At 43.2% G+C, this 27,287-nt stretch overlaps 1 protein-coding gene across 1 annotated transcript in view; it reads right to left on the minus strand.

Annotated features, from left to right (window-relative positions):
• Positions 1 to 22,234, minus strand: part of IGF1R (insulin like growth factor 1 receptor) — a 278,347-nt gene extending 256,113 nt beyond the window's left edge. Inside the window, exon 1 of the mRNA XM_048865751.2 lies at positions 20,826 to 22,234. Within this exon, the coding sequence (XP_048721708.1) occupies positions 20,826 to 20,919 (94 nt within the window). The 5' untranslated portion in view covers positions 20,920 to 22,234. The remainder of the gene's footprint in view (positions 1 to 20,825) is intronic.
• Positions 22,235 to 27,287: the final 5,053 nt, after the last annotated feature.

The raw sequence follows: 27,287 nt of genomic DNA on the forward strand, positions 1-27,287 counted from the left end.
GCTGTAGCTCACGAAAGCTTATGCTCTAATAAGTTTGTTAGTCTCTAAGGTGCCACAAGTACTCCTTTTCTTTTTGCGGATACAGACTAACACGGCTGCTACTCTGAAACCTAGAATTATCTTGGGCACAGAGGCTTCCCGAAGACAAATCATCTAGAGGCTTTCAAAGCAATTCATATGGTTGTCAAAGACTAAACTGGGAAGGCAAGCTCTGAAGAGAGCATATGTTTGTCTTGAAGAACAGGTAACCTAAATTTAACTACAATCCACAGTCCCACCGAACAAAATGCTGCGGGTGCAGTTTTTGCCAAGCACCAATGACATGCTTGACTTTATACAAGACAGTGAAGACAGGTTCTGCCCCAAAAAGTTTATAACAGAAAAGGCTTGGGGAACCTTTAAGAGCTTTGTTTCTGGGATTTCGTGTGTTGTGGTGGTGGAAGAGGATGGGGGAGGGAGGGGAGCGTTTTCTGTTTTGTTTTATTTAAAACAGCATTTTGACCAAATCCATGAAGGATTTGAATGAAAAGAGGTAGGGGAGGTACCTGGTGCACTTGAAAATTAAGGACACCCCAAGCATACAAGTCAGCATGAAAGGAAACAAGAATGCAAGACCATGGGGCAAGTGTGAAGGGAATGGCAAAGCAGGCTTCCTTTAGAGTGAAGGTAGGGTTATGAGAGGTGTGCACAAAGATGCAGACAGGGATGTAACTGTACAGAATCTTGAAAGAGAAAATGAAAATAATGAATTTGATACCCAAAATATAAAAGGAGTTAATTTATCGGATGACCACCAATAATCTGAGTTTTATTGCATCCTCTATTTGATACAAGCAGGGGTAAAAAGGGACTCACTTTCTCACACTAATTTGCATTCTTCAAACAGCCACATCAAAAACATTGGGGAAAAAAATAGAGTATAATTCACAGAGCCTCCTCTTCAACATATCCAAAGAGTTGTAAGAGAAACAGTTCAGAATGGATTTATATGCTACCCCAGCTATTCAAATTCCTGGCACCTGGTAATTCTCACAAAAAAGCTAAATAAGAACAATTCAAGACCATGGAAAGGAGTTTAGTTCATGCAATAATCCAAAACATCTTCTTAAGAATTCCCCTGAAAGCCCTTAACAAATGCCTAAACTTCCAAAATCTATTCCCCAAAGCCTCAAGCTAGAGCAACAGGAAGTACAGCTTTTTTCTCTTCAATGGATGCTTTTAAATAAGGGAAAAAAGTCAATCAGCATTAGACCCATTACAAATCCTGAAAAAGCTGCAGATTCAGGAAGTGGGGGTTGGGGAAGGGTTTGATCCTCCGATGGTCAGCTTGAAAATCCTGACTACTTTATTCAGTAAGCAGAAAGGGTCAGGAATTTCAGAAACGCTAGGTATTTGCATTATTTTCTGAAACTTTACGGGGGAGGGGGGTGCAAAGGGGAAGGCTGTAATTAACCTTGATGCTCCAGGGTATTTTCTGGAGGATATGCACTGTATTCCTTTCTGAACATGCAAGACAGCTTTTCATTCTTTTACATACTGATGGCTTATCATTGGCCATGGATGCAATTAGAATTATTTTTGAGCAGCAGAAACATGGTGGGCTACAGATTTTCCATGGATATACAAAAAATTTTAAAATATTCCATTCCTCTAACATTGTTTTTTCCTCCACCAACATCGAACAGCAAAACATAGCTAAGATAATGTGCATCATCAAAGAGCATCCTGCTGGTTATGAAAAACACTAATTACTCTAGAATTTATGAAAGCGCCACTATCTCACATACATTCTGCGCTGAGACAAGGAAAGGTCCATCATACGAATGGAAAACTGGCTATGCTACAGTTTTAAAGGTTGGTTTTTTTTAAATATATAAAGTAATTTACACATTTGATTGGTTTAACCAAGTGTCATTCCATTTCAACGTAGCAATATCGTTCTCACAAGTGTCAAGATACCAACATGAAGCTCTACATATTCGTGGTGGATTCTGCAAAGGAGCTTGGAGAACATCAATAGCCAAATGACAGTAAACCTCTTTCTTGATGCCTGCAGGATGCTCCGCCTTATGGTTGAGGAATGGCAACTAAATTCCAAACTCTCACCATCCCAAAGGAACTTATGTCTGGGGTATTTAGGCCTCTCTAGGAACTAGCACCCTTTCCATGAAATTCCATTGTACTTCAACTATGTGACTGAGTATGTTCCGTTTGATCCACTTTTTCTTGAGCAAAGGAGCTTTTCTGGACAAGGAAGCTGGACATCTGGTATTTAAGAAACCTGGGAGGTTTTTCCTGTCATGTCTACAAATTCCAAAAGCCAAGCTCTCCTCTCAGGCAGTGAGATCAACCATTTCCCTTCCCCCTCTCATTTTCTGTAGTCCTAAAAAAGACGGGTACGGAAGGTAATGCATATATTTCCTCTTATAGCTACTTGGCTCTTTCCTCTGAAACAGCAGACTACGGTCTTCAGATTACCTGATGACACAAAAGGTGCCCTGTTTGTGGTCAGAACCGGGCAGTTACAAGATAGAATGCAGATTCCACTCCGCCCGGTTGATCGCATTCCTGCCTCACAAAACTGCTGGGATATCAGTCTTCCCCCTTATGCCAGGGGTTCTCAACCTTTCTCTTTCTGAGGCCTCTTCCCCCCTCCAACGTACTATAAAAACTCCAAGACCCAGCAGAGGAGTGGGGGGCACCTCAGGACTCCTGGCTTCAGCCACCAAGTGGGGGGGGTCTCAGGGCTTTAGCCCTGTGGACTGCCAGTGCTCTGGGTGGAGGGCTCAGGGTTTCTGCCCCACTGGGACACCAGGGCTCAGAGTTTGAGACCCAGCAGGGGGATGCCATGGCCCGGGGCTTCAGCCCTGTGACTCCATTCCTGGTGGTAGCCCTGTGGGGGCGCCAGGGCTCAGGGCGTCAAGCTTCAGCTCCACCTGAGCTCAGGGCACCCGGCTTCAGCCCTGCAGCTCCACTCCACCAATGCTCCGGGGGGAGAGCAGGGGCTTGAGGCTCTCTGCAGCTCTGTTCCCACTTTCAGCCTCACGGGGGTGCTGTGGCTCAGGGGCCCTGCTTCAGCCACAAGGCCCCACAGCTCCCTGAAACCAGCTTGCAGCCCCCCCTGGCTTGTGCCACGTGCCACAACCCCTGGCTTGTGCCACGTGCCACAACCCCTGGCTTGTGCCACGTGCCACAACCCCTGGCTTGTGCCACGTGCCACAACCCCTGGCTTGTGCCACGTGCCACAACCCCTGGCTTGTGCCACGTGCCACAACCCCTGGCTTGTGCCACGTGCCACAACCCCTGGCTTGTGCCACGTGCCACAACCCCTGGCTTGTGCCACGTGCCACAACCCCTGGCTTGTGCCACGTGCCACAACCCCTGGCTTGTGCCACGTGCCACAACCCCTGGCTTGTGCCACGTGCCACAACCCCTGGCTTGTGCCACGTGCCACAACCCCTGGCTTGTGCCACGTGCCACTCTGTTCAGATTAGTAGGCACTCCTTCTAGAATATCCTACATCCAGCTCCTCCTGCCTTTTTGACATACTCTATCACAGTCGTATTCTTCACTGCGAATAGCTCTTCTTTGTGGCAGAGCCAAAGGGAGTCCCCGCTTGCCTTCACCTCCAGTAAGTTTAAATTGCATTGCTTCTCAAACACAGATCTCCCCAGCCTGGTATCTCAGGTCCTCACTGGTTCTACAAGGGAATGGTCCTCTGAAGCATTTTCTTCTTGTCTCTTTTTTTTTGCTAACCGCCATTTCAATAAGTTTGAAAAATTCTGGGAAATCTGGATCTTAGTCAAGGGGTGCAGGAGATAGTTATGGGGCAGAGAAAGCAGTACATGCACACATTTGTCCTACGGAACTTTGCCCAGCAGAGAAAGTCTGTGCAAGTTACTAGCATCTTGTCATGAACCTACTGGGGAGTGAACTTAATTAACATCCTCATCTTGAGCCACTTCAAGACGCCTTTATATATTCAGAAACAAAATCAGAACACAAGATTCCTCCCCCCGCCACTTCAATTTTATGCAGGTCACGTTTAAATAACCATAACCGTGTTTTTATTCTGTAGGTCTCAACGCATTGTTAACCCCATTTCATAGACAGGGAAGAGGTAGAGGAACACCAACTTACTTGCCCAAGGTCTCATCTGAAGCCAATGGCACAGTCAAGAACAGAACTCAAGCCTCTGGAGTTCTATCAACAAGACCACACTGCCTCCCACATGCACTTTTCTCCAGTCTCACCATCAGAATACAAGTCAGCTACACAGAGACAGCTACTATAATGCAAGAAAGCAGGTGGAGCTGGCAGGAGACAACACACAGGGAAGCAGGCTGATTTGGAAGCAGGCTGATTTGGAGAAGAGACCTTGCAAGTTAAGAGGGAAGTGCGAGTCTGTCCTGAAGAAAAGGGGAAGCTGGATTTTAGGTAACCAGGAATGGGAGAATACTATCCCTTCAGTCTTTTAAGCAGCAAGTGACCTCTGATAGAAGAAACTTAAATTCTTCGTATTTTCCTTGTTGACAAAGAGCAAATGACTGCCCTAATTACCAACGTATTTGTGAGGGTATTTTCAAATAAAACCTTACTAAATAAACTAGCTACGCACACCTGTTTTGTCACAAGCAAACACTCTGTTCATTTTGGTACCAGAATCAGTAGTAGCACCAAATTACTTGGAATACGATCACTTCCATATTCCATTCCAGTCTGCCCTTCTTCCCTGCTCCCTAACCCAAAGCCCTCAGTCAGGCTTGGCTTTCACAGGAAGTGAGTCACTATCATGTTGGTAAATCACAATTCAACTTGACAGGTTTCAGAGTAACAGCCGTGTTAGTCTGTATTCGCAAAAAGAAAAGAAGTACTTGTGGCACCTTAGAGACTAACCAATTTATTTGAGCATGAGCATCCGATGAAGTGAGCTGTAGCTCACAAAAGCTCATGCTCAAATAAATTGGTTAGTCTCTAAGGTGCCACAAGTATTCCTTTTCTTTTTGCGAATTCAACTTGAGTGAGCCTAAAATTCAGCTGTGAAGAGCAACAAATGAGCGTGACAGCAAGGTCAGATCTGAACTGTAAGTCTGACTTATACACAATTAACACTCCCTTGCCCACTGTTCTGGATTTGCTTAGGAAGTGGTGCATATTTAAGCGCTCTGAAAGGAAGATACAGTTTTACAATTGTTCATTCTCCTCCAAAAAAGCCTCCAAGCATAGTTAGAATTCAAACTATTAACTTTACAGGAAAGAGTAGACAGTAGCCCAGTTATACTATCTAAAATCTTTCTATAATGCCCACACTTTAGGCTCTCAGTACTTCTCAGGTAAATTTAATATATACTCCAAGGCCCAAAGCGATTCATGGAATTTTCTGCTCTTCCCTGGGTATGAAAAGGCTCTGACCAGGTTATTACATTTCTCTACTCCTTGTGTATCCTCCGAGCCAAAAAGGGAGAAGGCAAATTTGCATGAAATATAGACGATAATATATCAATACACACAATAAAACATTCATGCTGATGAAGTAATATTGGGGCTCATGAGCTCTGAAGGACAGCATGATTACACAAACTCAAACACATTCTATCGGTGGTGCATGCAGAAGAAAAGGCTGTTATGCGTAACAGATGGAACCAGTTGTGCTCATAAGAATTATACATGGAACTGGTAGCCCCACCTACAGTTAAGGGTGCCTAACATTTTCCATTGTTAGACCCTGCTTTCAGTTGCTTATAACTTTGCCAAATTTTAACTATCCAGGCTGAAGTTTTCCATGCCATGAAAGCAGAGAGTCCCTCCCCCCCCGATGCTGGCACCCAGGCTTTCCAAAGCACCGGGGGGTGCTCGACCCGTGGCTGACCCAGGCCCCGTCCCCACTCCACCCCACCCCACCCCTTCCCCCGAGCTCCCCACGTCCTCGCTCCTCCCTTCCCCCCACCCCCACCCCCAGCCTCCTGTACACCACGAACCAGCTGTTTGCAACGGGCAGGAGGCATGGGGAGGGAGGGGGGGAAGTGCTGATTCGCTGGGCCCGCCAGCGGGAGGCACTAGGGGGGTGGGGGGGAGCTGATAGGGAGGTTGCTGGTGGGTGCTCAGCACCCACCATTTTTTCCCCATGGGTGCTCCAGCCCCGGAAAACCCATGGAGTCGGCACCTATGCACCCAGGCAGTGCGAAGAAGAAAGAAGCTGACTGACTTGAATGTAGAGCCAGGTGAATAGCTGATTATTTGGTTTGTTGGCAGTTCCAAAAACTGAACCAAAAATTTGGTTCATACCAAACCTAGAAATTCCAGTGAATCAAAGAAGTTGACAAAAAATTAATTCTTAGTCAAATGAAACAACCGTGTTTATTAAAATCAAAGCAAAGGAAAGGAGGCGCTAGAATCACAAAATGGCTGGAGGATGACCACAAAGTGGTGGTGCCTCCCTTATAGCGGTTAGGGCACTCCCCAGGTTCAATTCTCCCCTCCTCTGCCTGATGTGGAGAAGGGATCTGAACCTGGCATGTGGTGTGACCCATTGCCCGGTGGTCCAGACAGTCTGAGGCAAGTCCCTCATTCTCTCCTGTTGAAGCTGTTCCTCTATGTATAAAGTACCCAAATACTCACTGGGCTACAAGGAAAATGCATCTATAAGCCCAGTGGCTAGGGCACTCACCTGCCATTTGGAAGACAAATTCAAATCCCTTCTCCACATCAGGCAGAGGAGTGAACTGAATCCAGATCTCCCACATCCCAGGTGAGTGCCCTAACCACCGGACTAAAGATTACAAGGCCGGCACCACCACCAACTTCTCTTCCAGCCATTCTGTGAATGGTGCTTATGTCCCCCCCAAAAAAAAACAAAAAACAAAACAAAAAAAAAACCACACTTTTGGCCAAAAATCACTCAGGAAATTCTTATCAAAATTGCGAACAGTTTTGGGCCAGCCACAATTGAATTTTTGCGTGAATAAACAATTTATCCAAAAAAAGTCACTCAGCACGACCTGAATGCCACACAGGACTCAATTCTATCCCTGCCTCTGCCACCGAGCTCCTGTGTGTTACTGGGCAAGTCACTTGCACCAAACTTTTCACAAGTGGTCACTAATTGTGCGTTACTCATTTTCTGGGTTTTGAACTTGAGACATGCAAGGTGTTATTTGCAGAAGTTCTGAGCAGTCCCAGCTGCAAATGACTTTAAAGGAAACTGTGCTCTGAAGATATAAAATGCTTAAGGTGACCATACGCCCCGCTTTGGCCGGAACAGTCCTTTTTTTAAGCCCTGTCCCAGCCGTCCCGACTATTTTGGCAAAACCGAACATTTGTCCCATTTACTCTTACCAACTGATCATCAGTTGGCAAGAACCAGAGCAAACTAGACTAATGCCAGTTTTGCAAAAAAGGGGTGCAACCCTAGCAGGGTGCAGAAGAACATGCAGGGGGAAGAGCGAAACACCACCAATCCTGCACAGAAAGGAGGGCTCGAGAGAGCGGTTCAGGCCGGGCTGCCCCTGCATGGGCGGGGCGGGGTGGGCGCATGGAGGTCCTCGGGCTGGTCCCATGCAGTGTTCCATTTTTCCTTTGGGAAGATATGGTCACCCTAAAAATACTATAAAAATTATACGCACTTTGAAAAAGTCAGGCCCCAAGTGTTGAAAATTAGGCACCCAAAATTAGCAGCCATTGATAATTTAAGCGTTAATCTCTGCCAGTCAGTTCCCCTTCTGTAAAATGGGGTGTTATAAAGAAACTCAATGTCTTTGAACCACTTAGATCAGTGGTTCTCAAACATTTTTCCTGCAGGGCCGCATTTTTGGATATATTGCTTCCAGCAACCCCAGGCAGCACTGAGGACGCCATTTTGCTTTACAAAATGGCATCCTCCTCACAGCATGACCTTGCACATAAGGTGCATGCGAGGTCACGCTGTGCAGAGAATGCCGTTTTGTAAAATGTCATCCTCTGCACACTCAGGACTGCTGCAGTGCAACCCCACTTGGGGTCACGACCCACAATTTGGGTACTGCTGACTTGATACTCCAATGACGAGTGTCACAGAAGCCTAGAAGGACATTAATTCTGTATCCCAGATTTAGCTGTTGTGCAGTAAATAAGGCCTCAGGTCACCCAATGAATGATGAGCATAAAAAAATATTTAATAGTTATACGTTCTGTGAGAATCATCATTCTCGCACAGTAAATGAGACAGGTATCCTATTGGGAAAAAAACAACAACGTGTGGTGATGTAATTAAAGACTATCATAAGCACAAGGAGACCGCATTAAGGTTGCACGAACAACCTTAATTCTAGCATTTCCTAACTTGTGTGCTTGACTTGGCAACCTTAACATTCTTTTAGTGTGGGGGGGATTGTTTGTTTTTTGTTTGTTGTTTTTTAAAGAATTATATAGACTGTCTTCTCAATCAGTCAGTTAACAACCAAGACTTCCCACACACCAAGTCTCAGGTTTGCTAAGAACAAAGTTTTGCACACATCTTGGAATGCCTAGTAATACCTTGCTTCACAGTAAAAAAAAAAAAAAAAATCTTTTTCCTCCAGGTTAAAAGAAAAAGTCATCCAATGAGTTTAATACATTTTAAAAACGTTAAGTCACCCCTATAAGGTCAGCAATTATTGATATTTTACAAATTGGAAGTTACAATGCAAATGCATGCAAGAAAATACATTTCTTCACAACCCCTGCATGCCATCAGCTTCTGAAGCATGATATTTGACCACCCCCCATTTTAGCATGCATGACTACCAATATTGTTGTCCAATCCCCTTTTTTTAAAAAATTCAGCTATAATATTTAACTTGAGACTTTTCTATCCCACTAGTGGACAGACAGATGCTAATACACTGATGACGACAACATCTTGCTATGTTGTTTTATTTGCTGTTCAAAAAAACCAAAAACAACAAGCCCACAATTTATAACTGTCAAAGTAGTATTAAAACAGGACCAAATCCGCAGAGAGATAACAAATGTGAATGCAACTGTGCAGCATTGCAACATAACATCAAATTCAAACATTCCAAGTGCCTGTCTCTCACGCACACTGCAATGTGCTGTGGGTAATTTCAAAATATTGTCACTGATGTTAAATAGATGAACACCAACAACGCCTTAGACAATGTTGGCCCACCCACTGAAATTAGTTACACATGTTGTTGGGCTTGGGCTTTTTTTTTGTTAAAATGTTGGAAACCTTTTTTGCCAGGTTAACCAATCCTGACTTTAGTCTACTTGGCATTTCTAAAGCATTGCCAATAATATATAGCTCCATTCAGAACACTACAAAAACCGTTAATAGCTACAGACGCTTACACATGATCTTACCAGACTCCTCAGAGGTAAGCATTTAGTCTAACTGCAAAACAGACTGTCTGAAATGAAAATGCATCTGTAACAGAGGAAGTCACCCAAAAACTACTGCCCTAACAATGTAGCGAAGGTACCTTTTTCTGTCTTGATGCTTTTTGGTTTGTGATTTTTTTTCCACATATTGTTCAGAGATGAAAGAATTGAGAACAGAGAGTGCATCTGTTGTCATCACAATTTAACCGCAGTCCATGTATTTATACAGCGTACCCTCCAAAATAACACTGCATCTGTTAAGATGACAGTATTTTTCCACAGGAGCTCTGCTGTGTTGCAGAGCAAGTCTGACATTGTTGCTTTTGAAGTGCTCATTGTGATCCACCCCAAATTCTTTTATAATCTTCCTCAAATGTACTGAATTGTAAAGCTGTTGCTCTCTTGGTATGGCTTGGAAACAATAAAATGTTAATACATCTGATTAGTGGGCAGTTGGCACTAAAAGTCTTCTACTGAGAATGCAACATGTTTATTTAAACAATGAGCCACCAGGAAACAAGAATCTCATTTCTTGATACATACAAAATAAAAGCATACAAAGCCAGAACTCTCCTGCATAGCTTTATATCAGACACTTTCACAGACCCATCTTCAATAGAAACACTGCAATTCTCCCATTGTCAGGGCATTTCTCTGCATTTCTGTTACAGCTGCAAGATAGCTCACTAATGAACCATCTTTAAGAGAATATTTGTGCACTTCTACAGAACACTTGGACTTAAACTGTTAAGGTGGACACAACCTCAGGTTTTAACCGTGATTCTAGCGATTTAGTGCAGGCCTAAAAGACGGGAGTAGGGTGGAGTATTTTATAAGCCTCCTTTATAAGAACTGGTATGAATAAGGAGGTTTATAAATTTATTAAACCTTCCTTGCTGTGGTGAAAATTCAAACAGCATTTTGCTAGCACATGAAAGACAATGAAACTGGACAGAACCAAATGAGTTTTTTTACCCAGTTTCTGTCCAGAAGCTTAGGTCACTCCCAGATTCACAACCCAAGCTGGCTCAAAACCCTCCCCTTGTCTTCAAACAAACCAAGGCCAACTCTCAGTTTTGCGACCCGACAAAACCTGATGAATTTCTCCCAATGAATTTTTCCCTAGCATTTCGCTAGGGAAGTTCATGCATCAATAACCTCCATCCTGGGTCTAGCCCACAGATGGACTACAGGAAAAGATGATCAACCCATTAATAGAAAATTCCCCTCTACTGAGTTCTCCAGAGAATGGGGCTGGTGCTTTTCGGTAGGCTTTAAGCCAGGGGCGGGCAAAGTTTTTGGCCTGAGGGCCACATCAGGTTTCCGAAATTGTATGGAAGGCCAGTTAGGGGAGGCTGTGCCTCCCCAAACCGCCAGCGCAGTGAGCTGAGGCTGTGGGAGAGGGGGAACAGCAGGGGAGGGGATGGGGGCTAGCTTCCCAGGCTAGGAGCTCAGAGGCTGGGCAGGAAGGGCCCGCGGGCCATAGTTTGCCAACCTCTGCTTTAAGTTCTAGCTACCAGGGATAGGACTGGCAGTCCACCTGGCCTTTGGCACTTTCCTCTGTGCTGGCTTACAGGGCTTCCCTCTGTCCAACCTCAGTACCTCTCAAAAAGGGGGAGAAAGAAGAAAGTACACCAACACACTTTCTAACAGCAAATGACATCTGCCTCTGACACTGCTGGGAGGCCCCTTTCCTCAGTTTCTCCTGGGAGACTGGATATTGCAGGGAAGCAATTAAAAAAAAAAAAAGCAGCAATGTTCAGAAAAAAATTCTCAGCCACCAGAAACTGAGGGGGGGGAAGTTTAACTACAAACTAATACAGAACCACAGGCTGCTTCCACCTGCTAGAAACCGGAAACAACTGGAGAACAGCCAAAAATTCTCCTAGTCAAGAGGAGGGATATCATCAAAATTCTGGAAGACTCCCATCTGCTGGAGAGGAGAATGACACTGAGGTACCTGACTGGGTAGGAGTGCACTGAAGAATGTTCTGCTCCTAAACTGGGTTTCTGGTAGTAAAGTAGAGTCTTTTGCTAAAAACTACAAATCAAAAGTCTCTCTCTGCATTCTCTTAACCAAAGTGGCATTTTGGGAATGGATCTAATCCCAATGGAAATTTAGGTACATTAGGCAATGATGTGTATTTAACTATGGGTCAACACTTGGGGGAAACAGTAGGGGGGAAATGCCACATCCAGTGATCAAGAGAGAAAACAGAGGGCATCTAGAAGGCCCTCCCCATTTCCATAAACATCTCCTAGCTATTTTGTGGTCAGGGGTTGCCACACCATTTCCATCTCTTCCTCCCTATAAATAGCTTTCCCAAAGTGAAACTGATTTGATTCTTGCCAGTTTCATCGCTGCCCATTGGTTTCTGAATAGCTAAAGTGAAACAGATTAGAAAGGTGTTAATTTCAAAGTATCCCTAATAAAGAAATAATGAGGCACCTGTCCCTACATGCCACAAAAACAGCACTGAATCAGATCATGTTTGGGAAAGTTGTTTTTGATACCACAAGTGCCAGAAACAAGCCCTCTGCCCTTTTTTAATCAGAAGTTTAAATTCCGTAGACACACCTATCACCTGTTCCTACTATCACTAATGAGGAGACTTAAGCCCTATATCAGGGTCCATCCAAGTTTCAGCAGGGTCTAGAACGGGGTGGGCAAACTTTTTGGCCCGAGGGCCACATCTGGGTATAGAAATTGTATGGCGGGCCATGCATATTCACAAAATTGGGGGGGGGAGGGCTCCAGCTGGGGGTGCAGGAGGGTGCTCTGGGCTGGGTCCAAGGGCAAGAGGGGATCAGGGCTGGGGCAGGGAGGCAGGCTCCAGGCGGCGCTTACCTCAAGCAGCTCCCAGAACCAGCAGCATGCCCCCCCCCCGCCCCCGGCTCCTATGCAGAGGCGCAGCCAGGCAGTGCACGCTGCCCCGTCACTTGGGGTGGGGGTAGTGTGCGGCTCCCCCTGGCTGCCCCTACGTGTAGGAGCCAGTGTTGGGACATGCCACTGCTTCCAGGAGTTGCACAGAGTGGGGCAAGCCCCCGACCCTGCTCCCCAGCGGGAGCTTGAGGGACGAATTAAAACATCTGGAGGGCCGGATGCAGCCGCTTGGCCGTAGTTTGCCCACTCCGGTCTAGAAGTTAACTAGATGTAATGGTATACCATACATATGAGGAAACAGATGTTTTACCAACAAGATGATATCACAAAACACAGCAACACAAACTAACAAGGAACACACAGAATTAAGGTAACAAAGCTACCTCCACAATACCTTATCACAACACAGAGCTACTGAGATATCCTGCTGCTCCTGCACATTGTACAGCACCCCCATACACACTTAATTAACGTTTTCCAATATGGTTTGTGTATGACTAATTTTAATCATGTGTTGAGCCTGAGCTCATTACCCTGTCTGATACTTTGCCCTTTACAAGTAAAGTGTCGAAACAGAACAAATCTTGAATATTACAATGAAAACATACTTCATGCTCTCTGCTAATTCCAACTTGCATGCCCACCAGTTATACCTGGTATATTACAATAGCATCTGAAACAAACATTACTTAGAAAAATGCATCATCTTTGCTCTAATTTATGGATGTTCTCTCTTACTATAAAGCCATTTGTTTTAAAACGGTCATATTTTTGTAATACAGTATCATGAAAAATTTAAAAAGTAATTTGTATAAACCTAACTTATAAACTTAAGAGCAGGTACAGTACATCTGATTCAAACAGACTGTGCTGATACAGTTTGAATTCCAAGGGACAAGGGATACTTGGGACTATTTCAGATCATGCTCTGAACACTTCCAGCACCTGAACTTCAAAAATCCTCCCTTGTTCCTGAAAACATTGGAGTATTTGCTTAAGCATGAAAAGCTGAGAAGTTACACAAACTTCCATTTAAAAACTAAATTATTCAAATAATGGAAGGTGTGGTTGGAGAAAATCAGGCAAGTCAGCACAACACCAATTAAAGGAAAAACACAGTCACACATTTATCTCCAGAATTAGAAGAGCCCCTTATATGATCTATATGCTTCCACAGTTTGACACACACATTTTTTCCTTCTTTCCAAAATAAAGTAGTACAGTATCCCAAGGATTTTTTTTTAAAAAACCCTAAGAGAGAGTGCTCTGATCAGAGCGGATATTCACACTTCTAAGTAAACAGAGCTATCTTTATAGCATGTAATGGCACCAATAACAGGTTTGCAGATAACGCACTCCCTGACCCGTCACAGAGCTATTTCAATAAAAAAATATTCATTTTGTCAGCATCATGTGGGAGATGAACTCATCCAAAACCACGTTTTTTTTACAAAACTAAACTATTGCCAGCATTAATTTCTGCAATAACAAAAAAAATAGATAAGACATAAAGACAAAGTCTTTAGTAGTACTTATTTCATCCACAGTTACAGCACAGAAATATAACAGCAGCTTATGTTAATTCTCTGATGGAAAAGAGCTTCTCCCTATTTTGCAGAAAGCATGCACCTTTATTCAAAGAAGTCTGAACAATACAGTGTCTATAAATGTGGTACTTAAAACACAAACTTGTCGGCAAAGAAAAATGTTAACCAGTTTTTTCCTCTAATTAAAGAAATAAGTTATATTAAAATGTGTAGTAAAATTATACCATGTTCCTGCAAGACAGTATTTTTGCAGCACTTTCAAAGCTTATTTATCCCTGCATTTCTGCTCAAGTATGATCATACTGCATCAATCAGGGGTAAGGGGCTTACTGGGTGGATGTGTGAAAAATTCAGATATTAAACATGCTGGAAGTCTTCAACAAAACTAGCCTGAAAGTCACGGAGACACAATGATGCATACTGATGTACTTAATGTCAAGCCAAACAAGAAAGGCACTATCAGTTAACACGGTAGTTTGATCTTTTTAAAAAATCAAAACAGTTACTATTTAGATTAATATCAAGGCTTGAACATTAGGACTTCTTAACAGTTTTACCAAAAGCAAACTGATATGTTCTCTTTTGTAAATATACCTATAAAATACAGATTATATATATATATTTATGTCAATTTTTGCTTTCAGCATACTAACAAGTTTTACATAGTTTTTCTATTTGTACTCTAAAAGTTGCTTGCACCTTGTAGTTTAAGAAATTAATAATTGATTTAACTAAGATCTAGAAGGGTTGCTTAGATTTAGTATTTGTGAAGGTTAATTAAACCATCTGTAAAAGACTGAACAAAATCTAAACCACCACCACCAGCTTTTGGCAAGAGATTTATCTCCCTAATAAATCAATAAATTACTAAACTTTCCTTTTGAAAACCTTTCCAAAAAATTAGCCACCCTGACTTGAACAACTTTTTAGTCTGTTTATGACTTTTGAGGAGTTGATAAATTTATAGTCCATTTGAAGAGCATACAAAATGTTCATTCATATTATACACCTATGTTGTTATTCATCTGCCTGTCTTCAAATTGTGCCCCAGACACTTTGGATATACAGAATACATAGAACTATGAAATTTGTTCCGATCTTGAACTCAGATAGCACCTGCTGCAACTTGGCTAAGAAAACAGTATCAAAGCAAGTTAGCTAAAAACCACACATGTGCCTTCTTATGAACTATTGTTAGTTGATTTCTGCTTTTGTGCAATAAAAGGTTTTGGAAACTTCCTTTTTAAAAATGGTTCATAGTTCACAAAAACCAATCCAAGTAACCTACTACACACAAAGAAAGGCTGTCTACACACCTTAGAGTAATAAGAAAATTATTCATGTCAAACACAGCAAAACAGCAAAATCACTCCTTCCCTTCAAAATCATCATTGCGTTCCAAGTGTTCTGTGAAACAGGAATGGGAACAGAAACCCTAAGGTTTCAGAGTAGCAGCCGTATTAGTCTGTATTTGCAAAAAGAAAAGGAGTACTTGTGGCACCTTAGAGACTAACAAATTTATTTGAGCATAAGCTTTCGTAAGCTATAGCTCACTTCATCGGATGCAAGTGAGCTGTAGCTCACGAAAGCTTATGCTCAAATAAATTTGTTAGTCTCTAAGGTGCCACAAGTACTCCTTTTCTTTTTGAGAAACTCTAAGGTTTCACAGATAGTGATGAGATTAAGTCCAATCTTTGTTAGAAAGACCTGTAATAAACTGAAATCACGTACTTGCAAACAACTTTAACCATTGCTCAAAACACTTGAGACACAACTTACTACAATACAGCACAAGTCATTTTTTAAATTTAGGGATACAGTCATCACATTTTTCAATACAAAATTGCACTTGCCACTGCTGAAATTTACAGTAAGCCAGCTGTTATTAGGTAAGACCATAAAGTGTTTTCAAATATGAGAGATGTATACTAAAATTAAAGTAAGATTATTTATTAAGGTTAATAAACCAACATTTAAGGGATGGTTTCAAAGGTCTGCAGTGCTTCCTCAGTTTAGGTGACATCTTAATATTACAGAAAGAGATAAAATTAATATCTCTAGCATCTTATTGATGAAATTCAACATTGTGTGACAAGGTACAGAGGAAATAGGCACAAACTAATTTCTATTTTTTGCTCAGTAAATTTATTACAGACTTTTTGGGGAATATTTTTTCTTGCTTTAAATCATTTATTCAATTTAGTCTGTAAACTACCCTGATGCATACATCACACATGACCATCTAAACAGGTTAAAAGAAAGTTGTGTTTCATGAAAGATCATGAAGTGATCAAAAAGTGTAAAGAATAGTTTGTTTTCACACAGTATTTGTGCCTCCTAAAATGTAAGACCAGGAGGGGTCACTAGACAGTTTATACCATTTGTGAACAGGAAAAACTGCATACAATATTACTCATCATTTTAATCCATTAACTGTCTTCTCTCAACTCACCAAATGAAAACTTCCAATGACCACCAGTAAAATTGGAGTCTACTGAAGAAGCATAAAAAACTGATCAAAAAAAAAAGTTCTTAATTCATGCTAATATAGTTTTAAAATCACAATTACAACTTCAGTCCAATAACGTATATCCCTAAAAATATAGTATTGTATTTTAATCATTAAATCAAAGAGACAACCTTTTATTAAGCAGAAGAGTATATTCTTAAATGTAAATTTAGTAGAGCCAAAAAACAAACAAAAAAAAACATTTGAAACATTTAACTACACTGCAAGTAAAGCACATGAATCTAAACTAGCCATTTAACAGTGTAAAGGTTTCAGAGTAGCAGCCATGTTAGTCTGTATCCACAAAAAGAAAAGGAGTACTTGTGGCACCTTAGGGACTAACAAATTTATTTGGGCATAAGCTTTCATGAAGTGAGCTGTAGCTCAACGAAAGCTTATGCTCAAATAAATTTGTTAGTCTCTAAGGTGCCACAAGTACTCCTTTTCTTTTAAGAGTGTAAAGAAACTTAAAACTAGCAGGTTTTTCTTCTTGTGAAAACTTTAAACATATAGGCTTTAAGGAAAGAAATCGAGTGCGCTGACAAAGGCAAAACCAAATTATTAGACTCACATTTCAGAGTCATTCTAACATTAGTTTTAACAAGGATTGAATGTTATTAGAATTATATGTTCGACTTTCACTTGTTTATAGAATCCACACTATTCCTCCATTAACGAAAAACTAATTTCTTCTGTTTCACTCAAGCTAAAACCAGTTAATTTTATTCTTCACTTCAGCCTATTCTCCTCCTCCACTTCTAACAATATTTTTGTCATTCGTTATTTAGTCAAACTCTTTAGTTGGACTTCCTTTACTTTACAGGAAGAAAAACATTTTTCTCCCCCAAAATACTGGTTCTACAATTAAACCAGCTACTACCAGCACCCTCATTCCATAAGAGTTCCTATGTTCTGTCCTTTTAACACATCCTGCTTCATATTAACACAACCACCACCATTTCCTAACCCTTTTAGCTAATGATTCATACACCCCTGTGTCCTGATTCTTGTATTAGTGTGCCTTTACACTTGTTGTTGGGGTTAGCATTGATTACATCACTATTTCTTCCGATGGACTCTAATCCTAATCATTTATTGATAACCTCTAAATATTCCCTCTCTCTCTTATTTCCAGTGTACCTGATTAACATTAATTCCTTTAAGACTGAAACATTTCATATTCAGTATCTAAATTGCCCAAAGAATTATGTAACTCACTCAACTAACTATATATTCCTATCACCAAGCATATTAGGAGATACTGATGTTCATGCTACACACGTACACTGACTACATTCATAAGGATTTTTTTACTATGCATCCTGAAATATGGATCTAAAGATACCAGCATGTACTCTTGTTAATAAACATTTGAAACAAAGTGTAAGCTCTACATATGGGGTAATGCTCAAAGCCAAGATAAGCAGATTCATTGACATAGTCATGGGTCCAAAGTAGCATTACACCAGGTACCATACTAATGGTATTTTTATTCTGGGTGTCTAATATTTTAAGGCACCCCTTTCAGCTTTTTCCTTCCATTAATACCTAAGGTAAGGAAACAAAAGCCAAATTTCAATATGCTCAATACTGTGATCTTACACAGAAAAAAAAAAAAAAGGACATTCTGAGTTTAATGTGCATCTTAAACCTGCCTCAAGGTTTAAAGGGTCTCCCCCAACACCTGGCCATCTTACATACCACATGAGCTACCTCACCTGCATACAAAGTTTCTCAGGAATGGATTTCTTTGCTCTTTTGACAAAACGTTGGTATACTGTGAACATCTTTTCCTTTTAAAGTACTTGCATTTTAAAGATTTTTTTTTTTTGGTCATTAAATCTCATCTCTTACTGATTTATTAAGTATTAGGAATTTTTTTTCTTCCTGTTGTAACTCCTGTGTACTCCTATTTAGGAATGCCTTGCTTGTTTGACCAGAAATGGAAGTGCCTTTTAGCTATGACATTATATATGAACAACAAATAAAAATAAGATAAATCTTCCTTCCTCTACTGTGGGGAGAGGAAAGAATACAAAGTGATGCAAAACATCTGTCTGGGGGTCATTTTTTCCCCCGAATAGTAAAGTTCTTTCAGTAATAACTCATGAAAACAAAGGCTATTAAACTGCAAACTACAAAGTCAACGTAATTAGAGGCAGTATTCAGCTAAGACAAGCTTCTCATCTTATTTTGTCACATTGAAATGCCTGGATCTTCCTCAAAATACAAGTATTTCATGTGAGATTTATTAACTGAGTCATTTTAGCTAGATGGTCCAAATACAAACATTTCAAAAGACTGAAAAATAAAATCCAATGTATTATTGTTGCCTCTTAAGAGAACGTTTCTCCTCTCAACCATTGCAGATGCTCTGGACTTGGTAAAAAATAATTTAAGAACATTTATTCCATCAGTTTAAGAGTACATTGGACCAAAGTTTAATTTTTGACATTTATTATTAATCATCTCTAAGGTGCCACAAGCACTCCTTTTCTTTTTGTGAATACAAACTAACAGGGCTGCTACTCTGAAACCTATTAATCATTGTTTACCTTGATTCTTCTAGACACCAGCATACACCACCAACAACCAAAAATAGCAAGCTCTGGGATTTTAGTTTTCAACCCTAAGGATTAATCTCCTCTCTGGAAAGCAATTCTAGCTAAAAGATTCGACTTATCCGAAAAAGAAAACTCTCCCAGCCCTTGCTGGCTCAAGCATTACAACATTAAAAGCCAAGTTGTGCCCTGACTTTTAAGGAGTTAATTGGCATTCACTGTCTAACGAAATACAATATTACTCAACATGCCTCACAAATTCCATCTACCCTAGCCTTGCCCGAAACATTTTTACAACTGGTTTAATTGCCGGTACATCCAAAGAACTTATTTTCCAACGTAAAACGACTACTTAGAGGTTTCCCTGTATGTGTTTCAGAGTAGCACCCGTGTTAGTCTGTATCTGCAAAAAGAAAAGGAGTACTTGTGGCACCTTAGAGACTAACAAATTTATTTGAGCATAAGCTTTTGTGAGCTACAGCTCACTTCATTGGATGCATGTGTATGTGTTTGTTTCTTAAGTTTCAGGAATTCTTTCCTCATATTTTAATGGATGAAATGCACTCTCTTCTCCGCACACCTTTTCAAAAGTAAAAACTGGTTACGTTCATCAATGGTTAGAGCGTTTTAAAAAGTTAAACCATTCAGCTAGTAGGAACGGATCTAGCATTAAGGAAACCTCCTGTCTACACAAACACAAAGACAAACAGAGGGAGATCGAGCACAATGTTAAAATGGTTGAAACAAAAAGGCATTTTTTATTTTCATTTAACAACACCCCCAATCTTTTCTCCCCCCCGCCAAAAATGGGGGCAAAGTAACCCGTAATTTTAGGGGCCAGCAATCCAAACTAATAAAACAGAAGAAAATTGATTATCTGCACCGATTAATATGCTGATCATTGCTATCTAGTCAATTTCAGCTCCCACCATCCCCACTCCCCTTCTATTTTCCCCTGCAACCAAAGGGGGCGGGCAGAGAATATATAATCACAGGTTTGAAATGTACAAAAACAAAAGTCGGGGATTTTGCAACTCCCAAACAACACGGACAGACACTGCGATTCCGAAAAGATAAACAGCAGCAAGAATCCACACCAGACATCTTTATGCACTGGAGACTTAACCATTTGCAGAGCGTGCACACACACACACACACAGAACCACGTTATTCAACAAGGCAGAATTTACACACACACAGAGAAGAAAACAACTCGTGCTCTTTTAAAAGAATCAACCGCAGAACTTCAGTTCTAGGTATAAAAACAGCTTCTAATTTGATTTCTTCATCTTTAAGTTTCTAATCCTTCCAATCATCAATACATTTGTGTTTTCCCCCCCACCCAGCCACACAAGTTGTATAGATCTATATAAAATATATATTAGATCGGTGATCTTTGTATGCTGACATATAATCCTTTTACATCTGTGCATCCCAAGAAGAGGCTGCCACACTTTGCAAAACAAAAACAAAAAACACAACCTGCTTATTTACAGAAATCCTTTCAATTAGAAGGTATTAAAACTGGATTTTAAAAAAAGGCATCCAGTGATTAAAGTCAATGTTCCCTTCTAAACGCTGGACGCACGTATTCCTGGGCCTTTCGATGTTTAATTGGCACTTTACAGTCTTGGGAGTTTAACATCGGCATATTGGGGGGAAATCTGGAGAGGCTTTAAGGAATGAACACAGTAGGTGAAAAGATTAGGGGCTTGGGGAGAAGCAATTGGAACTATTACTCCTCAGACACGGGAAAGTGTCTAAACCCTGGTTACATTAAGGAATATCAAAGCCATCCACTCCAAGTGAGGAGAGAGAAAAGAGCAGCCTGAACTCAGGGTATTAAATGTGCTTAAGGAGCAGATTCAACCAGGGGAAAACACAAGCAGCCCCTGAAACTCAAAAGTCACCGCAGTGCAAAACAAGCGCCCCTCTCCCCCATGTTAAACGAGACGCAAAATACTCACTTTCTCCATTTGTTGGCCACAGACAAAGTGTGGCAAAGAAGAGCAGAAACCCCCAGAATAAGGTCAGGGACCCTCCTCCAGCGCCAGACTTCATTCCTTTTTTTTTTAATTATGGACAAAATCCCCCTTTCCCAAAAAAAAAAAAAAAGAAAAAAAAAGAAAAGAATCAAGTCCAAACCTCTCCCCCTCCACTCACACACAAGAACTATAAATTGGGAGGCTGGGGGGAGACCGAGGGAAGGAGGGGGAAATGACCTCCTCCTCCTCCCACACAAAAAACCACCCCTCTGGGTCTGAAAATTGGAAGGTTTTTTTTATATTATTATTATTATTATTTCCCTAGCTGCTGTTCTTCCGGAGGAAGCCACCCACGGCCAACAATGGAAACGCTGGGCTGGTGCGCCCCCAGAAAGGGCGAAGCAACACTCCCCCCTCAGCGCTGCCTGCAGGGATACAATGTGCACAGAAGTAGCACGCACGAAGCACATTGGGGCTGGCAGCCCGTATCTTCAGCCTCCATTTTCAAACACCACACAGGCGCAGCAAACACACGCGCAAAAAAAAAAAGAAAAAAGAAAAAAAAAAGGGGGGGGGAATCCAAAGCAATCTCAGGAGGGAGGAGGAAATACAGCTTCCCGAGCCGGGAGATTATTCCCCTAAGCGCAGGCTGCTGCAAAGGGATGCCCCCCCCCTTGCAAGCCCTCCCCGACCCCAGGCAAAAACCAGTAAGTCCAGGGGGCTGAAGATCCTACAAACGCGGAATAATAATAATAAAAAAAATGAATGAAAAGGCTCCCCCCCCTCTTCCTCCTCTCAGCGCTGCTGCCACCGGCTCCTTTCCCCCCCTCCCCAAAAAACAAAACAAAAACAACACAAAAAATCCGGGACACACACACACACACAAGGCGGCAGCGGGGAGAGCGGAGGAGCTCAGCACTCCTCCTCCTCTTGCGGCAGCGGCGGCTGCTCTCCGGCTCGCATCCCTCCTGGCTGCTGCTTCCCCATGGCACGAAAATCCCAACACAACTGAACCCCGTGCGTGCGCGCTGCAAGCCTGCCCCGCGCCTCGTCCAGCCCAACCCGGGGGGGGGGGGTGCGAGGAGGAGGAGGAGGAGGAGGGGGGGCGGGTTGCTCGTAGCGGGGGGAAAGGGGGGGGGGTCCGGTTTGCTGAAGGTCAAAGCCCCGCAGCTCGTTTGCAAAGGGTCCGCAATTCCTCCCAGGGGGAGGGGAGGCCCCGCCGCCCTGTATCGAAGTCGCTGGCCGCTCTCTTTGCGGGAGGGCTTGCACCGCGCGGCGGCTCGGTCTGCCCCTCCTCTCGCCGCCCCTCCTCGCTCGCACGGGGCCGCGCTAACGCTGGTAAACAAGAGGCGGCCGCCGCCGATGCCGCTGCCGCTGCCGCACGGGCTCTGGGGGCTGAGCGGGGGCGGGGGGGGGGGGGGGGGGGGGGGAGGTGGGTCTCGCGCGCGCGCGCGCGCGCTCCCGGGCTCCTCGCGCTCAGCGGCGGCGGGGGCCCCGGAGCGGGCGCGCGGCAAAAAGAGGAGCGCGGGATCGCCGGCGCCGTCCGGAGCGGAGCCCAGGCGGCAGAGCCGCGGCGCGCGCCCCCCCCCCAGCCCTGCTGCGGCCCGGGGCCGTCCGCGCGCGCTGCTGCAGCCTTGCCCCAGCCGTGCACAATGCTCGTCGGGCGGCAGCTGCCCGCGCCCGGGTCGCCTGCGTCCCAGTGCCGTGCGAGGGGGAACAGCACTGGGCCTGGCTGGCACTGAGCTCCCTGGGCTGGTGTTTTTGTTTTTCAGAGGCTGCGAGCTTGTGCGTTGGAATCTGCTTTTCTGGGCGGAGGCGAGGTCGGAGGGAAGTCCTCGTGGTCGCAAAGGAGACCTTCAAAACGGGAGCAGAGTGTCAGCCCGAGGCAGTGATGTCTTCGGGTCTGCCAGGCCGTCCAGCAGCCCTGCAGGCTCCCTCCTGCGTCCCAAAGCAATGCCTGGCCCTGGCCCACGCCACATGCATACGTACAAGATTGTCCCCCGCGATCAGTTCGAAGGAGGGAGATTTGTAAAAATACCTTAAAACGAAATGTCAGATGCCTCCCTGAAGCAAGTAGATTGCAAAACAAACAAACAAACAAATCTTTCATCAATAGAAGAAAAATGCTTAAAAACTCGTCCTAAATTAAGGCATCCATGCCCCATTCAGGACAACCCTGTGGATTCTTACTCCTCTGCTTTGCTTTGCTCTCCTGCCATACCACCTACGTGCCTCTTATTGACACACAAAATGCCGGTAAAATTGAAAATAATCCCATTGTAAATGCAAAGACGATCCCCAGTTTCAGGACAGATCTCTCAAAAAGCTCCTTTTCTTTTTCTTGCAGCTGTTACCAAAAAATTTGCGTGCAGAAAAGACTTTTAAGCTGCTAAAAAGTCAACATAAAAGCAGAAGGGGCTACGTCCTGCATAGGTTTGAGTCTTACATGCTTTATTTAATTTATTTATTTATTACATGTATACACTATTAAATGATTTCCACAGTGTTTGTGCATTCAAGAGGGTAGCTACCAAGCAGAGCTTGAAGTTCCTGGCTTGTGGGGGGTAGATGAGAAGACAAGAAAAGGGTTGGGGAAGCAACTGTTAAAATTGCTGGGCTCCCCTGAAACAAGAAACCAAGGAAGAATTTAGCCCCAAAGTAATACAGCACATTCATACACTGACAATTTCAATACAATTAATTAAAATACTGTAACAAATTGACTAGTCCATGTATAGGTTTATATCACTGCTCACTATTAGACAGAATGAGAACTAAATTGTATGCCATTGGCTGTACATTGATAAGAGTTAATGGATAGTCTCCTTTAAAATACTCCTGCGGGAATTCTGTGCCGCTGTGCGTATGCAGAATTCATATCCCCCGCAGATTTCTTTGCTTCCCTGCAGAAAAATGTCTTTCTCACAGGGAAGCAAAGGGAAGCTGCAAGAGCAGTCACGCACCACTCCCTAGCAGTGCAGGCACATCCTTTCAGGCACCTGGAGCAGCCAGCAGAGGTAAATCACCTTGGGGCTGGGGACACCCCAGCCACGGGCTCCTACTCTGAGCCAGAATCAGCTGGTAGTCCTGGCTGGGCTGGAGGCAGGAGAGGACGGAACTTCCTCTTCTCCTGCAAGGAGTGGCTGGGTCTGTATCAGACCCACCCCCACAAATCTCCCCCAGATGCAGGAAGCTCAGCATCCTCTCCTGCTTTCTATCCCCATCACTCCTCAGCTGTGGGGGAGGAGTCAATATATGGGGAGCTGCTCCCCCATCCGCTCAACCCTATGCATCCGGATCTCCCATAACGAGACACCCCTGCCAAGCCTAACCCCGTACATCTAGAATCCCTCTAGCCCTCCATACCTGAACCCCACCCCACTGAACCTCAACCCCGCATCTGAAGACCCCCTGTAATCAGACCCCCTGCACCCAGACCACCCCCCACTGAGCTCCCTGCATTGAAATTACTGTATTGAAATTACACATAGATATAAAAGATCGGTTATGTATCCAACATTCATTATTATTATTTATTGTATTACCATAATGCCTAGTAGCACTAGTCCTGGACCAGGACCCCATTGTGCTAGGTGATGTACAAACACAGAACAAAAAAGACGGCCCCTGCCCCGAACAGTTTACAATCTCAGTAATGTTAACTCTGTCATGTCCTGGTTCTTGAGGCTCTCTTAACATAGCTTTTTATGGAATTTCCAATAATCTTATAAAAGAAAAAAGACAAAAAGAAGCAGCTCTCCACTCTTCGAGACTTCACACCTCTGCTCACTTGCAACAAATTGTATGCAGTGCTGTTGTAGCCATGTTGGTCCCAGGATATTAGAGAGACAAGATGGGTGAGGTAATACTTTTTATTGGACCCACTTCTGTTGGTGAGAGAGACAAGGACCTGAAGAAGAGCTCTGTGTTGCTTGAAAGCTTATCTCACACCAACAGAAGTGGGTCCAATAAAAGATATTACCTCATCCACCTTGCTTCTTTGCAATACATTGGCAATAATGCATGTAAGTTCCATAATTTGGAATGATTTGTCTAGATACCACCAGAACATCCTTGTCTTGTGAAATCGCTGAGGTTCACAGGAGGAAGCCCAAAACTCCAAAGAACCTTTCCCATGTTCTATCCAGCTCCTAAGCTGTAGCAGGGAAGGGCTCCCTCCTGAAAGCTTTGCAAAATGTTCAACTGCCCTCACTACTCCTTCACACCTTGAATTATGCCTCACTCTGACAGTAGTCCCGTTTGTTACAATGGGAGGACTTGCAAAATAAAGTCACCCCCCTCCCCCGTGTTTACAATGAGCTTTATGCCTTCCCTCTTTCCACCTCTGGTTTATTGTCCCTGAGATGGACTGACCAATAGAAAGATACACCTAAACACACACACAAAAGCAGATATAATCCTCTACAGTGTGCTGCAAAATACCATCACCCTATTTGCATCCTTACTAAAATGCCACTCAGGTGGAAAAATCAAGGGACTGTGGAGGTAGGGATGAAACAAGACAGTCAAAACACTCACAGACCCTGGTCTCTCACCCACATATATCTACCCTTGGCAAATATCCTAATACTCAGTCATATTTTAATTTTAACAGTAACCTTGCCACTGCTTTCTGGGGCCATGAATGAAGGGAGAGATGCTCAACTATTTTCGTCGCCTGTGCTCTAGTTCTCCACATAGGACTCACTAGCCTTTATTTTGGCTTGTGTAGCACTTTCAAGGCAGGCTAACCTCTTTACCAGATTCTAACTAGTAGTAAACTTTCAAAGTATGACCCATCTGTATGACTGGCATAGGAGAACAGTGAGATTTATTCCCTCACTTTCTTCCTATCCCCTTCAGAATTTATCAGCTTCTCAGAGCCAGGCAGCAGGGTATGATTTAAGCCGTATCAGCTTGAGGTGCTCTCACTGCAAATGTCTCACTGCAGCTCACACACGCACAGCAAGGACCAATAACCCCTAACATTCTTGTATGCTCTGGCAGACACAAGTAGTGCACACTACAGCTAAGATTAGGTTCGACTTCCATTCTAAGCCATCCTTTCCAGTTGCTCAGAAATTAGCAGGCTGACATTTTTCAGACTCCACCTCAAGGTTAAATGTATAGGAAGTGTGAGCCAAATCAGTTCCGCTGTTATGCCAGCAATGTGGATGCCCATGCAGCCTTCATTCTGCCCCCTTATGCTTGGCTGCTGTACATTATATCAGCTGCCTCTAAGGATCTGTTCTAGTCGCTTGTGGTTGCCAGGGTATAGGGACATCCCAGCCTGCTCCCTGCCCCAAGGACCGGGAGAGGAGTAGTGCAAGAATCACTTGAGGCCTGGAGTGAGGGGCAGAGGTTTATAAACACTGTCAGATAGAGGCAGACGGGTCACGTCCACAGTGCATGTCAGGGTGAGAAACCACCTGGATGACTTCTCCAGTGCTTTGCCTGCCAATGCAACAGAAATGCAACATTTCCACTCCTTCTGGCCTTAACACACCCACGTAAGGTGGCTCAGGACTGGGCCCTGTGATATATAATACAAACAGTAACAAGGCCCTGTGAAAGGAGAAGAGGGGAAATAATAGTGTTTATAGCCCTCATATCCTCCACCATCCAAACAATAAATATTCCATTAAATGGACTATTTAGGGAGCAGCAGCTAAGCAGGAATAACTATAAAACCTAGGGTTCAATACTACTACTAATAATAACAATAATACAACAGCTTTTATAACCCGAGTTACAGACCTCAGCTCTCATATCCATAGCAACTGCAGCAAGTGGTACATGGCATATATTTAGAGATCCTCTGCACCTGTCTAAAATAGACGCGGCTAAATTATGTCAATGTACCTTTTGGCCATGTTATATGGGTCCCAGATGCACAGTGCATTCACACCTGGCTTTTGCAGTGCTGTGCAACAAGAATGTAGCTTTTGTACCAAACACCCATTTTCTCTTGTTTACCTTCCCTTTCATGTTTTTGACTGTGGCATACTTGTCAAAAAGAAAACTCCAAGGTGAATCATGTACTTGGGGGAACAAGGTGAGTGATAGGTGCATGGGAACAGCTGCAATTTGCTTCAAGCAGCTATCGTCTTCTCTGCTCCAGCATTGTTGCTGTCAAAACGTGGGTAACATTAACGCACTGAATTAAGAAACGGTTAAAAGTAATTAGAACGGTATCCTGCGCTCCCTGAAGACAATAGCAAAACAGTCACACTTTAAATTCAGGGTGCATTTATAAACAGCTTACAAAGGGTTAATAAATGACTGAGAGTTGCTTTAATACTCAATAGTTGTCGATTGTTATAGAATCCAGCAGGTCAATAGGCTGCTTATAACCATTTATAGCACCACCCATTGATATGCTTATTTTCATTTATAACACATAGTACTCTGCATGTCTGCAACATGCTTATAACAGCAATCAAT

This window comes from Caretta caretta, chromosome 10, assembly GCF_965140235.1.
Source record: "Caretta caretta isolate rCarCar2 chromosome 10, rCarCar1.hap1, whole genome shotgun sequence".
Lineage (NCBI taxonomy): Eukaryota > Metazoa > Chordata > Testudines > Cheloniidae > Caretta > Caretta caretta.